The sequence below is a fragment of the Aotus nancymaae genome, unplaced genomic scaffold, assembly GCF_030222135.1.
Source record: "Aotus nancymaae isolate 86718 unplaced genomic scaffold, 86718_ANA_hifiasm-v0.15.2.pri h1tg000020l, whole genome shotgun sequence".
NCBI classification, from domain to species: domain Eukaryota; kingdom Metazoa; phylum Chordata; class Mammalia; order Primates; family Aotidae; genus Aotus; species Aotus nancymaae.
This window is the reverse complement of record NW_026988432.1, coordinates 1,436,396-1,450,552: the sequence shown is the minus strand read 5'-3', so window position 1 is coordinate 1,450,552 and position 14,157 is coordinate 1,436,396. Positions and strand designations below refer to the sequence as shown.

Here is a 14,157-nt window from a genome sequence, read left to right as displayed (position 1 = left end):
TAATGAGTTCCTCCGGGGGCCAGTGAAGCCAAATGCCTTCTGTCCTAAGGACCAAGGACTGCCAGGCAGGCAAAGACTGCCCGAGACAGGGTGTCCCTCTGCGGGCGGGTCTTGCCCCTGTCCCCCTCCTGGTGCTGAGGCATGTCACTGGGTTCTCCAGGGCAGCTGGTACCCTTTCCTTCTTGGGTTCTGCCAAGTTCTGTAGGAAGACGGAGAACCAATACAAAATGGGCAGATTGATAGAAAGCTGGTAAAATAGTGAGGCAGGGCCATTTGGAAACCAAATTTCCCTGCAACTTAAAAAGACATAGGGAGTGAGAGGCACAACAGGGATTTCTTCATTTCTGAGAAGGAGAGCCCTGAGCCGAACCTGTGCCTGCCTGGAGGAAGTTATGCTCCATCCACACGAGTGAGTCACGCATCAGGAGTGCAGCCTCCTTGCTCCTCTGATGCGTGTTTCTCCCTGTTCTGACTGTTCTCAACCACTGGTCCCCTGGGAACTGCACCCCACATGACTGGACTAACACTGCAACTCAGAGAAATTCCACAGTTAACCCTTTAGTTACTCCCTCTTCCTCTTATATCCTGATGTGGCTTATTCAGGGTGAGAGAGCAGCAGATTTCAAGGCCCTGAGTCACTGAGGGCAAAACTCGCAAAGGAGATTGGAAGCTCCTGCAGGCAACAGACCAGGCCTCGCCACCACCTCCCCAGCAGCCAGCAGCCAGCAGCGCCCAGAGCCTGCACAGGAAACAGCTTTTATGTGAAAAAGAAGTTAGGAAATAGGTATGATTCATTTACTCTTTGAAACATCTGTGAGCCAGTTATGTGCTGGGGCTGCTCCAGGCTTAGAGACGGAGGCAAAAGAGAGAGGAAAGTTCCCTCCTGGATGTTGGAGGGGAATTAGCCGGATGACAAGCAAATCACTGTGATCTGTATCAGAGCACTCGGCCACAGGCTCTATGACGCCAGAGGAAAGAGGCGTTGAGTGTGGGTGGGGTCGGGTGGAGAAGATGGCAGCAGGGCAGGAGGGAGGGGCCCTGAGCAGCCTGGGTCGGGCAGAGGGGCGGCTCTGCAGAGGGCGTGTGTAGGGTGGATGGGGCAGCCCCCACTGCAGCTGCCTTCCCTGCTGGCAGATCAGTCACCAGCCCCTGAAACTGACAGCAGCTTTCCTTGACTTTCTCCTAAGGGGAAAAATAAATGCCCCCCAGAATCACACACAGAAACGTACAGAGAGGCAGGTGGCACTTTTTCTTTTGTGGTTCAAGTTTAAACGCTCCACTAAGTCACGCAGCATCGCAGAGCACACACTTGGAAAGACACAAAAATGCTTCCCATCAGGTTTAAAGAAAATAAAAGCTCTTCTTAAACTACCTACAGGAACCATAGTTTTAAAATTTCCCATTTTTGAGGTTTTTAAATAATCGGAACTTTAAACATGAGATTTCAGAAAACAAAATCCTAAGTGTGGGCTTTGCTAGGGCTCAAGAATCTGACTCTGACAACATTAAACGAATCGAAAATACATGTGGGTGTTTTACAGCATCAAACAACAGGAAAAAAACTGAAAGCCACACAGAGTTTTATAGAAACTGGAGTTGCAAATCAGTTATTCTAAGACTTAAAATACCATCGGTGTTAGCAGCCTGGAGACCTCTGAGCAGAGCTGTTTTTTCCACTTTCATTTTTAGCTGAAACAGTCCTCCTGGTGTGGATATTGTATCCAAGCCATGTTCTTAATAAATTAGTAACTTAATACATTTATGGTTAAATGATACTGTTAATTATAAAATGACATTACCAGTAATGTAGTTTAAGTATGGGCTGAATAAAATGAGTGACCCCCCATTCGACATTGACTAGAACCATTTACATGTTTATAAAATTGATCTTTCTAAATCATTAGGTAAGAAACGACTGCTCATCACTTTGAGATAAAATGTAAACAGGAACAGTATGTAGTCACCTATTCGCTTTCCACAGACGATTTGAAAGCAAATCATGGAAAATTACCCACGTGGCTGATACAGAGACTGAGTCCAAGTAGAAATCAGAGAAGGCCCCATTTCTTCCAAGTTTATTATTATTATTAAATAAAAACGCACTGCGGACCACGGTAAAGAGGCCTGAAGACTGATATTCAATTCGGTTCAATTCCGTGGACATGTCTAAAGCATTCTGGGTGTAAGTCGGGGGTTGCCCTGACCCTAACGCTAGCCCATCTTCAGCAGCCAGACATTCCAGTACACCACCATCTCCCTCGAGTTGGAGCATGCATAATTTTATGTTGAATTAAAGTACCAAGGAAATGGAACAATTTCCCTTGAGGGAAAAATATATATGTTTAAAACCTAAAAAATGTTGAAAAATGAAAAGTATTTTTGCACCAGAGCAAAGGAATTTTATCATCTCTTTCCTCTCCGAGAACCTCCTGATACCTTCAGGACCAATCACACAGCACGGACCAAGAGCAAGGGCCCCCCATACAAATTAGGGTGGGTTTACAGTTTTGTGCACAACGGCAGGCTTATTCCTCATAATCGGAAACGATTCTCTGGTCTAGAGAGAAGGATGGGCAGAAAGACAGACGGCGAGGACCCCGGGCATCTGTGGTCCTTGTCAACATCCCTGGATCATCTGTCCTGAGTATCTCAGTGGGAAAAGGGTCCAGAACCCTGACTCAGGACACTACAGGGCAATCGATGGCAACACAGAGAATCCAAATCAGACAAAAGAAGCCAGTGCCTTCAAATAAGGCGGACAATGGTGAAGGTCGTGCTAGAAATACAAAACAGATGAATTCTTAGTAGCCGGAAGGATTTGAATGATTTTTAATTTGCAGTTTCCTGTTTGATTAACTGTATTTTCCAAATGTTTTGTGGTAAGGGTTAGGAACAGGCTGTGCAGGAGCCGCCTCTGGAAGGGCCGGTCACAGTGAGGGTGAAGAAGGGCTGGAGCCAGAGGCTGAGAGCCTTGGACTGCAGTCTGCGCTAAGGACTTCCTGGAAGTTCTGGGGGCAGGAGGGTGACGATCCAACCGATATAGGGAAATCCTGGCAGCCAAAATACAGGACACATGGGAGTGGGAGGAACCTGGAACCTTGGCTCTCGAGCCTGGAGAGCTTTGAAAAATGCCCGCGTCTCCATTGGGATCTAAGGTGGGCAGAGACTCTGGCAGATCTGAAAACTCTCTGGGAGATTCCAATGTGCAGTCAGGCCAGAGCTTGGCCCCAGAGGAAGGACAGCTGGTGAGGAGCCAAGCAGCTGCACGCAGGAAAAAGCAGGTTATGGATTCAGGAGAGGTCCAAGGGAACAGCCTGAGTGTTTCCCATCCTTCCTCCAGACCTCTGGGATTCAGAGTGAGTTCTTGCAGAACCAGACCAGAGGGAAAAGTCAGAGGCACACTCCATGGTGGGTGAGAAGAAAGGAGTGGGACCTTAGTAGATGAAATTAGGTTTCTGAGCTAAAAGAAAATCTGATGTGTTTCACCGTTCTTGAACTGGTATAAATGTTTATGCTCTTTCAAACCAGCAGCTAATTAGATAGAATGAAGTTTGGAAATACCTTTATCTAAAAAATAAAAATGTTAAAAAATCAAAAGTATTTTTGCGTGGGAGCAAAGGGATTGTTACGATCTCTTTCCTCTCTGAGAAACTCCTGAGCCTTCTAGGACAATCACACAGCATGGGCCGAGAGCAAAACCGGCTTTGTCTGCCCTTCCTCGTTTCCCCGTCTCTTCTCCTCCCTTTCTTTCTCCTTCCCTTCCTTCATTCCTTTATTTCTTTGCAAGGTCAGAACCTACCTATTGCCACAATCTTCCTCAATAAATTAGTAACAATGAATCCTATTAACAAGGACCAGGCTTCCACCCAGCTGTCAGGGAAGAGCGTAGCAGCAAAAGCCCATGCCCTCAGCCTCTGACTCACCAAGGGGATTGTGTTTAATAACAAAACGACACGCGCCTTTTTAGGATCAGCTCATGTCTTACCGTATTGGTCTTCTCGGTGTTTAATTCTCGTTTGCCTGAGTGGTTTCCCATCCTGAATAGATCAGCTCTTCAGGGTCTAAAAGAGAAAGAGAAAGTGTTAGCCTTAAGTCTAGTATTCTTAGTTTTCTATGTTGTTTTTCAATCAGAAAGACAATCCTGTGAGATATATGATGCCCACTTTTGAGAAGAGGACACCAAAGCTCTGAGAACTGGAGAGACACACCCAAGTCATCTTATTAACAAATTCTATCTTTTGATCCCATGCCAAGAGCTCAAAAACAGAACCGCGCCAACGCCCAGATCCTGTTCAGTAACACACTTCAACCTGTCTCAAGAAATCTTGCAGATTTGTGTCTATGTACAGAAATTATCCATCCATACATACATATGTACACACACAGAGAATTACATCCCACACTCAGGTGTACTGTAATGAGCTGAGATGTCAGAAAAGTGCTGACACTCTTCTACAACTAAAAGGTAATAAGAAGATATTCATGCTCGTTGCTTGAAAAAAAAACCATGTGAGCACAGAAAGAGCCAACATCAGACCAAGGATTGCTTAACAGACAAGTGTCCAAAGAATCTGCAGAATCTGTAGGGTAAGTTACACGAAAAAAGTGTGCCGTTCCTCATTTTTAGTTTCTAACCCCAACCTTAGCAGCACATTCATGATTTTTCCCCAGGACGTGCAAAGAAGGGAAGCACTGAGCCACGCTCATTCCAAGCAAACTGCTCCTCCCAGCCTGCCTGCAGGACCTGCCCTGGCCTTGGGCCGATCAGCTGACAGCCACTGGAACCATCAGCCCCAACCTGGGTGCAGGAGACCAGAGTGTTTAAGGACAATGACATGTTTTCCTTGAAGGATGCATCCTTTTGAGAAAAGGTGTGAGAACCCAGGGACAGCTTTCCTTGTGAGGGAACCAGATGAACCATCTCCTGAACGTGGGGATGGGGGACTCCACAAAATACGAGACGCCCAAACACAAGGTGAATTGTGTTCCTCGAAAGCCACTCTTTAGAAAAGAGAATTGCCTGACAGCCAAGCTTTTCCGTCTCCCACATTACCGGGTCCCTTTTTGGTGGCTCAGGAAGGACTAGCCGAGGACACTTTTCCGCAGGCAGGCACCCCCATCACCCCACAGCCGCTGGAAGGGTTGCTGAGAAGAGAAGCCAATGCGGACAGGACAGTGGCCACTCCCGGGCCCCACCCCGCTCACGTGTGTGGGGGTGACTCACAGCCGGCCAGCGCAGAGTGAAGACCCACCCACCTTCATCACGTGTGAATGCAAACGGGGGCCTGCCATAAGACTTCCCGCGAGGGCCTCATGCAGGGAGGTCGAAAACATGCTGGACTTCAAGCAACTCAGGTCAAAGTGCCCACGGATGGCGCTCTGGTAAATCACAGATGGGGTTCTAGTGATGCTATGAACAAAACCGGCTGCATGAACCCCATGCTTCGTGGCATGAGAGAGAAAAAAGCCATCAGAGTTTGAAGCGTACGATTTGAAAAACGCAAGGCTACCTTTGCGGATGACTTCAGCATCCAGTGCGATTCTATCTTCTCAATTTATTTAAATTAGACAACCAAAAAAACCTTATAGAGGCAATCTTCTCATTGAGAAGTGAAGGTCTGTTGCACAAGTGGGGCCTTCCTGGGTAAGAATGGGTTAACAAAGGGAAAGATCAAACTCACTGCGTCCTTCTGGGGTCTAAGCATGAATGAGTGTGTTCCTTGTGAGGTGCTGCTCTGAACCCTGGGTACACGGGGGCTGTCATTCTGAAGTCTGACGGCTCTCTAATTCCACGTGGTGTTGTTGGAACTAAATATTAAGAGCTTGCAGGATCGGCATATTTTATAGAATAAAACATGTCAAATATCTGTCAGCCCATCTTTCTGTTTAAGAACTGAGAAGTGGTCTATTCAAAGCTAAACACCGGTAAAACCAGGTAACCTCCTTTAGTGAAGGTGGACAACTTGGACCTTCTCAGGCATTTTGCCCATCCAGACACAAAGAACCTCCTCTCGCTGGCTGTGTTCTCCGAGTGCCTATTCCTGGCCCAGGCATCACCTCACCTCTGCCTCCTGGGAGCCCTCCCCTGCCCAGGCCCCTTCCTGCTCCCTGGCTCCATCCATTTCTCACCCTCCCCCTCCTACCTCCTCATGCTGGGACTAGGCAAACCCAAATGCAACACTCACTCCTTCCAGAAAACAAAGCTCCAAGGATTTGTACCAAATCAGAATAGTGTGGGACATGTAAATATCTGGGGACATGCTGACAGACACAGAGAGCTATTTTTGGACAAAGGGCTCTTGAACACAGCTGAAATCTACCCACAAGGTGCTGAACTGCTCCTTGGAGAGGGGCCGTGTTTCTTCCGAGTCAGTCTGTTGTGATCCAACTTTATCATACTTCATAGCACACTTCTAGGTTACGCTTGGGATGACTGATCTTAATCACGATTTAGAAAATGCAAGAATACTGGAAACAGAATTGGTGAAAATAACTCAAGTTCAGACTTTTGAATACATCTAGTTGGATTTGACTAGTTAGTTAGACAAGCCTACTTACTTGCATTTGACTGGTCTCTAGGATTAATATAAAGAAAATGTATTTATATGCATCATTGAGGATTGGTTAATTCTAGCCTTAAATGCAAAATTCATATACTAGCAGGAAAAGACAGCAAAACAAAAACTGGATGTGTGGGAGCCTCATCAGAACCCTCAGTGGAAACGGCTTCTGAGCACTGGTAAGCGAGATGCGTCTCACCGCACTATGGAGGGAACCACAGAGCATGTGGCTGATAATCATGAGTGACTGGCAGTCTCCCTCATGAGCTTCTGACACTCTGTCCCAGTCTGCCTTTTAGAGAAGAGCTAGAGAAGAATGAAGATCTCACTATCACAGGGCTAAGAGCTCAGCCCGGCAGCTGGTTTCTGTAATGTGCTGAAAAGATCCATCTGCACACAAAAGCAGCTGCATGCTTGGAGGAAATCTTTTTTATTTCATTTTTGCAATTGATCAAAATTGAGAGAGCCAGAGAAAAATCAGATAAACACGTGAAATGCTGCAAGGAAAGCCAGCTGACTCTGAAGCATCTCTTGGGTAATTAGTGAAGCCTTTTGTAAAATAATAGAAAAGGACAAGAGAGGGAGGAGAACTGAGCAAGAGCCATACGGAGGGACAGAATTCCAGATTCCATCGCGACCGCCGAGATTTCCAGCCTGGACTTCACTTCTAGATCCGATTCAGTCACTGGGATTACTGGACATTTTGATAATGTTTATGTGATTATCAGCACTTAGTATTACCTCGAGGGCTAACACGGGATATGCACAGTCAGTCATCCAGATTTACTAGGAAGCAGTCCACTGTTGTTCACTGTTAGCAAAAATTTTTTTAATAAAATACACCTAAAGCAACTTCAGACTACACGTCACCTTGATGGCGCCATAGGAGAACTCAGCATAGATAAAACTAGCTAGCCTATCAGTGCGGGGAAACAGCTCCCAGCCAAAACGCTGGGGCTCAAATGCCTTGCTCCTGGGTATTTTGCTGATTTCATTCGCTAGGGAATTCTGACTTTTTACAGTGCAAGTCAGGCAGGTGAGCCTTGTGTCTCAATACAGTTTCCGTCTGGGTGACTCTGAACAAGACTCCACTTTTCTGAGCCTCAGTTTCCCATAAAGTGGAGGTAATAAAACCTGCTTTTCTGCACTGGTGTGAGAATGAAGTCCACGTGAGCTGCAGGGCTGGGCAGGGCTGAGGTGAGGGTTGGGGTGTGCTGAAGAGTTGCTTGCTTTCTGCCTTCCTCTTCCCTCCACCAGGTCCTGGGTTCCCCGGGTGAGTGGCGAGCAGCTGCAGAAACATCGCTACCTATTTACCATCGCACATGTTCAGAGACCTCTGCATGGCTTCCCACATCTAGATGCCTCCACTCCTAAACTGACAAGGGCAAAGGAAGAAAAAGGGCTAAAAACACCAGGCGCCTTTAGAAGCCCGGGAGTTACATCCTGTAATTGCCTGTCAACAGAGCTCTTGATCCGACACACACAACTAAAGCCGGGGAAATGAAGCGGCTGCTGCTTTAAGACTCCACAAAGCGCCCTGGGGTGCAGGAGGTGAGGAAAGAAGGAAAAGACTGAAGAGGACATTCAAGAGACAGCCATTCCCCAGACGTCGGAGAAGTATTCAAATACTAAGATGAGAAACTGGTGATTTTTGAAATAATTTTGAGTGCAATTTTACAAGCAATGAGATTATTGTGAAATCCCTTGTTTAAACAAATGTACCTGAGATAGACAAGACCTCAGTGCAAGTCTTCCTAGACAGTTGGCACTTGGTTACCCATATCATCTCACTCCCACTCCCAAAGCTGCGAAATAGAAGGAGCAAACGTCGTCACTGCTGAGGGTTTAGCGGACAAGCATGGCAAGGTCAAATTCACGATGGTGTGGAATGCGTAACGTGCTCTCTGCATGTCATTGTGTGTTTAGGCTTATTAGCAAAACGTGTGTAGTACAGAGCTGCAGGGAACACCCATATTGTAGGACACAGATCACACGTGTTACTTGTAGACTTAGGATTCTCCTGGCGTTGTTTTCATAACATGCTTTTGATTGCACTTTTTTTTTTTTTTTTTTGAGTCCATGTTCCAGAAAGGAATCCTAAAGTAAATGTTTCTACGGAGATAACGGGATTTATTTTACAACGATTTGCTTTATCCGTCACATTTCTATAAAGCTAAGTTAGACAATTATAGGAATAACCCTGTAAGCTTCATTCCCACGTTACATTTGCAAAACTTTAGAAGATGGAATCTAGCTATGAGAATGCCTCTAGAAATATATTTTTGTTATGAACAGAGTTAGCTGGATGTTGGTTACATTCTGAATATCCCATGTGGAAAGGACATCCTACATTCCTCAATTATTAATCAATACAATGAAAGAAGCATGTGGTGGTGAGGGTCTCAGAAGCGGACACGAGGCAGCGTGATGTGGCATGGGGACCGGCCAGCAGCACCTGAGAGCTTTTTAGAAACACACATTCTCGGGCTTGGACTCTGCTTTCAGAAGCCCTGCAGGTGATTTGTGTTCAAGAAAACTTCTTCATATAGATCAGAGGGCAAAATCTATGACATGTGATTTTTTTTCAGAATAGAGATTTCCCACACTTGTGTCACAAGGACCTTGTCCCACTCCTTTACCTTCCCTTCTTCACGTAGTGAGAGAATTACCCACCTCCCCACACCACCCACCCACCTTGCACTGGCCACCTGGCTGCTGGGCAGGAGCCACATTTCCCAGCAGCCCTTGCAGCCTTTCTCTATCCCACAAGACTGTGTGGAAGTTTGGTTCTAAGATCACTTCCCTAGGCAGCAAATACATTAGAGAGTTTTTTTTTTTTTTTTTTCTGTATTTGGAAACTGTAAATGTTACACCTAAACAGACACATAAGGATATACAATAAAACAGAAATTATGGTGAATTTAATAAAATCTACCCAGCAGAATCCACTTATTGTCATTCCCAGAAGGAAGAGTCTTAACATTTACTTATGCTGGCAGAGTTTAAAGAGCCCACCATGATGGCACCTTTTCTGCTTTCTCTGCTTTTTAAAATCCCAGGAGTGAGGTTCTCAACATCCCACGTGCTTTGGAGTCTTCGCTGTGTACTGGACCTGAAAGGTGAGCTGGCTGTACTGCCTCGTGGCTGCTCCTATCCTGCGCGAGATCGCTCGCTGGGTCTCCGGGTCCTCAGCGCCTCTTCAGAAAGCCTGGCAACGCTTGGCTGGGAGGAGCAGCTCCAGAGGCGCGCACTGAAGACACCACTCTGTGGGTCTGCTGGACGAAACACAGCATCACCCAGCATCCACCGAGGAGCCCAGCGCTCGTGGGCGTGGCTATTTTGGAGGTGCCATAACTACTCCTTCTTGAAGAATGCAACTAGAGGAAACGCTGTTGTGGACCTGCACGCTTCAGAAAATGCTTCTCTGACCCCGAACTGTGTGTTACCTATTGATGGAGTAGAATTCAGATTGACATAGAGAGGTGCAGACCCGGCAGCCCAGGAATGAGAAAACCTGAATAACAGTGGAACTGCGGAAATTCCAAAGGGTTGTCATGCCCCTTTGTAGGGACGCTAAAGGCCAGGCAGGGGGATCAGCAGAAGGCTGTGGGCAGCAGGAAGGAGACCCCCACGGGAGAGCCCTGGGGTCCTGTGAGCCCTGGGCAGGGGCCACTCCGTCTTGTGAGGCCTCTGCCTCCTCTCCAGCACCCAGGGCGGGACTCACCAGGACCGCAACCAACATGCTGAGACCGGGTGATCTCCCCAGCCGCAGGTAACTGCCTGGGAGACCATGCCCTGACTTGGCAGGCTCGGCAAGAGTGTAGACACCGCCCCTCTCCCCTGCAGGGAGGAAACAAGCCCCTCCCTCTAGACCAGGACAGTGGCAGCCTCAAGTCAGAAGGACAGGCGATCCAATCCTGGAGAACAAACGTCAAAGAACAAGAAACTCATCTATAACACAAAACAAAAGCCATCTGAAAGAAAATCAATGAAACCAAGTGACGGGGCTTCTCTTCTTTCTCTCCCCTTGACCCCTTTCTCTCTCCACCCACGTCCCTCCCTCCATTCCTCTTCCTCTTATTCTATCGATACCCAAGCATTGAAGCCTGTGTTCTGTAGACAATCATTTTTCTTTCTCAGACCAAAAGTATTATCGTAACACAGTGTGTTCAGAGCATAGCACACAGCAACCAACATCACCAAAAACCAATAAAATGAGCGCTCTGCCAACGCCTTGGCTTTGCACTTCTGGCCTCCAGGACCGTGGGGGCTGCTTCTGCCGTTTCAGGATGCCCACCTGTGGTGCCGCCTCGCAGCAGCCCTGGAGAGTCACGTGCTGGGAGGTGGGAGGTAAGTGGAGGCTGGCAGGGTGCAGAAGGTGGAGGTGAAGGTCTGGGGAGGGACACAGTGTTCTGGGCAGAGGGCATGGCTGTGCAAATGCCCTGCTGCACAGAGGCTGTGAGTGGAGTTTGAGTGTGGCATGAAGCGACCTAACAGAACAGAATCCACAAATGCATGGAGTCCCCTCATGCACCCACAGAGGGGCAGGGGAGTGACTTATACCACAGGACACAGGCAATGTTCTCTGCCCGTTCTGAACAGTGAGTCAATTCTGCTAATGAGCAAGTCTTCCGGAGTGTTGGGGCCGCAGAAGAAGAACCACCTGCAAGCCAGGAATTCTCCACAAAGGACAAGGTCAGAACTCATCTGAGGCACCCGTGTCTGTCCAAGAGCAAGCTTCCCACAGACAATGGAGGGACCCAGGCTCCCGGTTTTTCAGAAGCCAGCCCTGGAATAGGGCCTCCACAGTACTTGCAAACGAAAAAAGTTCCAAAACCCAATCTGCATTCACCCATGTAAGAAGCGCCTGATAAGGAAGTAGCCTCTCTATTTCCTGGCATGGGGACTTCTGCTCTGAGGTATCAGATCACATCATTCCTAAGGCAGTCATCACCATTCTTCGTTTTCCTCTGCCTTAGCAGATTCAAGTAGATTTATGGCACTGTAGATCATGGCCTTAGTTATCAAAATCATTTTAAGAGAAAACGATGGAATTATAGAAAAGTGGAGTTTATCAGAAATCTGATTGTGGTCCCTTGAAATCACTGCTTCAGGGTCAGCTGACTTTGGAGATAAAGCCATTATCAGAATCACGCGGCAAATTACTGGCTCCAGAGTTCCCAGCTTGCTCCAGCATTACCTGTCTAAGCCAAAACAAAGCATTTTGTTGAAGAAAAAAGAAAGGCAGGTCAAAGAGCAGCTCATCCATGTGTCAGTGAGATTAGCATTTGAAATTTCTTGTCAATGTATCCACATGTCTGAGACAGGTATGGTGTTCAGCTTTAGCAGCATTATGAAGAGTTACGAAATTCTCTGTGTAAAAATAGCGAGGTCATGAGGAAGCTTGTCAGGACTTCTGCATAAGTCCTGACAAGCCACGCCAACACCGTCACGCTGGGACTGGACTTTGGATGGCACGGGGCAGGCAGAGTCACGCAGGCACAAGTGGCACACCCGTGCTGTGTGGCCGGGCGCATCCCTGGTGGCTTTGCAGTCACGTGGGGCTTAGTCATAGGAACATAGGTCGTGTCTGGCCAAGTCCCCTTTCCAAGTGTGCCGTGAGCAAGCTGCCCAACCCAGGGGCTGGCAGCTGGGACAGGGAGTACCATGGGCTGCAGGGAGGAAGCGGGAAGGCCTGGGGCAGATGTGCCTAGCCAGGGCCTTCCTGTTCCTGCTCTCCCTGCCTGCTCTGAGGATGTGGGCCCTGTCCTCCTTATCTGTAACACCCTGATGGTGGATGCTGCTTCCCCGAGCTGCTGTGGAAACTGCTGGTTAATATTTTACAGGTCCCTGGGTTGCAAACCGTCAAGTCAGAGGAACGCTACACCCCGGCACCAGCTGCTCCTCTGTGGCCACCCACGTGTCCCTCCTGAGCACGGCAGGGAGTCACGCCTTTGCCAACACCACCGTCCACAGGGTCAACATAACCCTGGGCCCTGGTCTTAGTAACTAGAGGAAACACACGGACTTCAGGCATTGCTCATAGCCAGGCTGATGATAACAGAACAATGTTTTAATTCACCTGCAGAGGCGCTCACACGTTCCTTGCCACCAGGCATGATGGCTCTTGAGAGTCTGCGTGTCGGCAACAAATGTGTTGGCCCCGTGCTCAGGCCACGCATATACATAAGAGCCGCCATCTGGGTCTTGGCTAAAATAAACCGAATCTTCCTGAAAACACAGATTCCTATCACAGAGTCCATCATAGGAAAGGTAGCTTTGCTGCTGTCACAGGAAGGTAGAATGGTTGATCTGAAGTCTCCAGATTCTAATCAAGGAGAAGAATGCTGTGGTGTGGCCACGGACCCCACCATGGTCTCACAGAAAACCTGGCTCAAAGCCCACCTTCTAACCAGTGCCATGCCTTCTCATGAGTGTGCAGCATTTTACTGGGTGACTGCCTTTCAGAACCTTCTGGAACTTTCCAGAGCCTTCCAGATTCTAATCAAGGAAAAGAATGCAGTATGTGGTCATTAACCTCACCATGGTCCCACAGAAGAACTGGCTCTGAGCGGATCTCCTAAGGAGCTCCCATGTCTTCACATGGACGTGTAGAATTTTACTGGGCAACTGCCTTTCAGAACCTTTTGGAATTTTCCAGAGCCTTCCAGATTCTAATCAAGAGAATGCAATGTGTGATCATTAACCTCACTGTGGTCCCACAGAAGACTTGTCTCTGAGCTGTCTCCTGAGGGAGCCCACGTCTTCACAAGGGTGTGCAGCATTTTACTGGGCAACTGCCTTTCAGAACCTTCTGGAACTTTCCAGAGCCTTCCAGATTCTAATCAAAGAAGAGAATGCAATGTGTGGTCATTAACCTCACCATGGTGTCACAGAAGACCTGACTCTGAGCTGATCTCCTCAGCGGCCCCGCGTCTTCACATGGGCATGCAGCATTTTTTTGGTTGAGTCCTTAACTTCACAAAACACATTATGAAGACAAAAGATGCTAGCAAGTGACAATTATATTTAAAGAAAAGAGTGGGAGACACAGCACGAGACAGAATGACGCACTGAATAGAGCTGGATTTGGGCTCAGGAAACCTTGGATAGCAGCCAGCACTGACGGGGTGCTTACTGGGGCAGGTGCTCAGGGAACAGGTTGGAAATATAGCTTCTTAGTCTTCTCTACCGCATGAGGAGGCAAGTGCTATTATTATGCTCTCCACGTTGAAACTCATGAGGTTCAGAAAGCCCGAGTAATGCGTGACCAGCCTGGCCAATATGGTGAAACCCCGTCTCTACTAAAAATACAAAACTTAGCCAGGCGTGTCGGTGCATGCCTGTAATCCCAGCTACTCTGGAAGCTGAGGCAGGAGAATCGCTTGAATCCAGGAGGCAGAGGTTGCAGTGAGCTGAGCTAACGCCACTGCACTCCAGCCAAGTAACACACGTCCACACAGCAGGGCCTGACACCAACACCGATAGGCCGGAGCTGAGCTGTGCTCCTGGCTGCTACGTAGTTTGTGACTTCACTGACCTGAAGACCTGCCTTTGGTTTCTTGATGCATACAGTCCTGGATTTATCACGGAAAAG

General features: G+C 47.9%; 1 protein-coding gene across 4 annotated transcripts in view; it reads right to left on the bottom strand.

Annotated features, from left to right (window-relative positions):
• The window catches only part of MBP (myelin basic protein), a 145,647-nt gene that overhangs the window by 111,147 nt on the left and 20,343 nt on the right, over positions 1-14,157 (bottom strand). For all 4 annotated transcript variants that reach the window (XM_012465433.3, XM_012465434.3, XM_012465435.3 and 1 more), the window contains exon 2: positions 3,986-4,061. In XM_012465433.3, coding sequence (XP_012320856.1) covers positions 3,986-4,036 — 51 coding nt within the window. In that variant the 5' untranslated portion in view covers positions 4,037-4,061. The remainder of the gene's footprint in view (positions 1-3,985; positions 4,062-14,157) is intronic.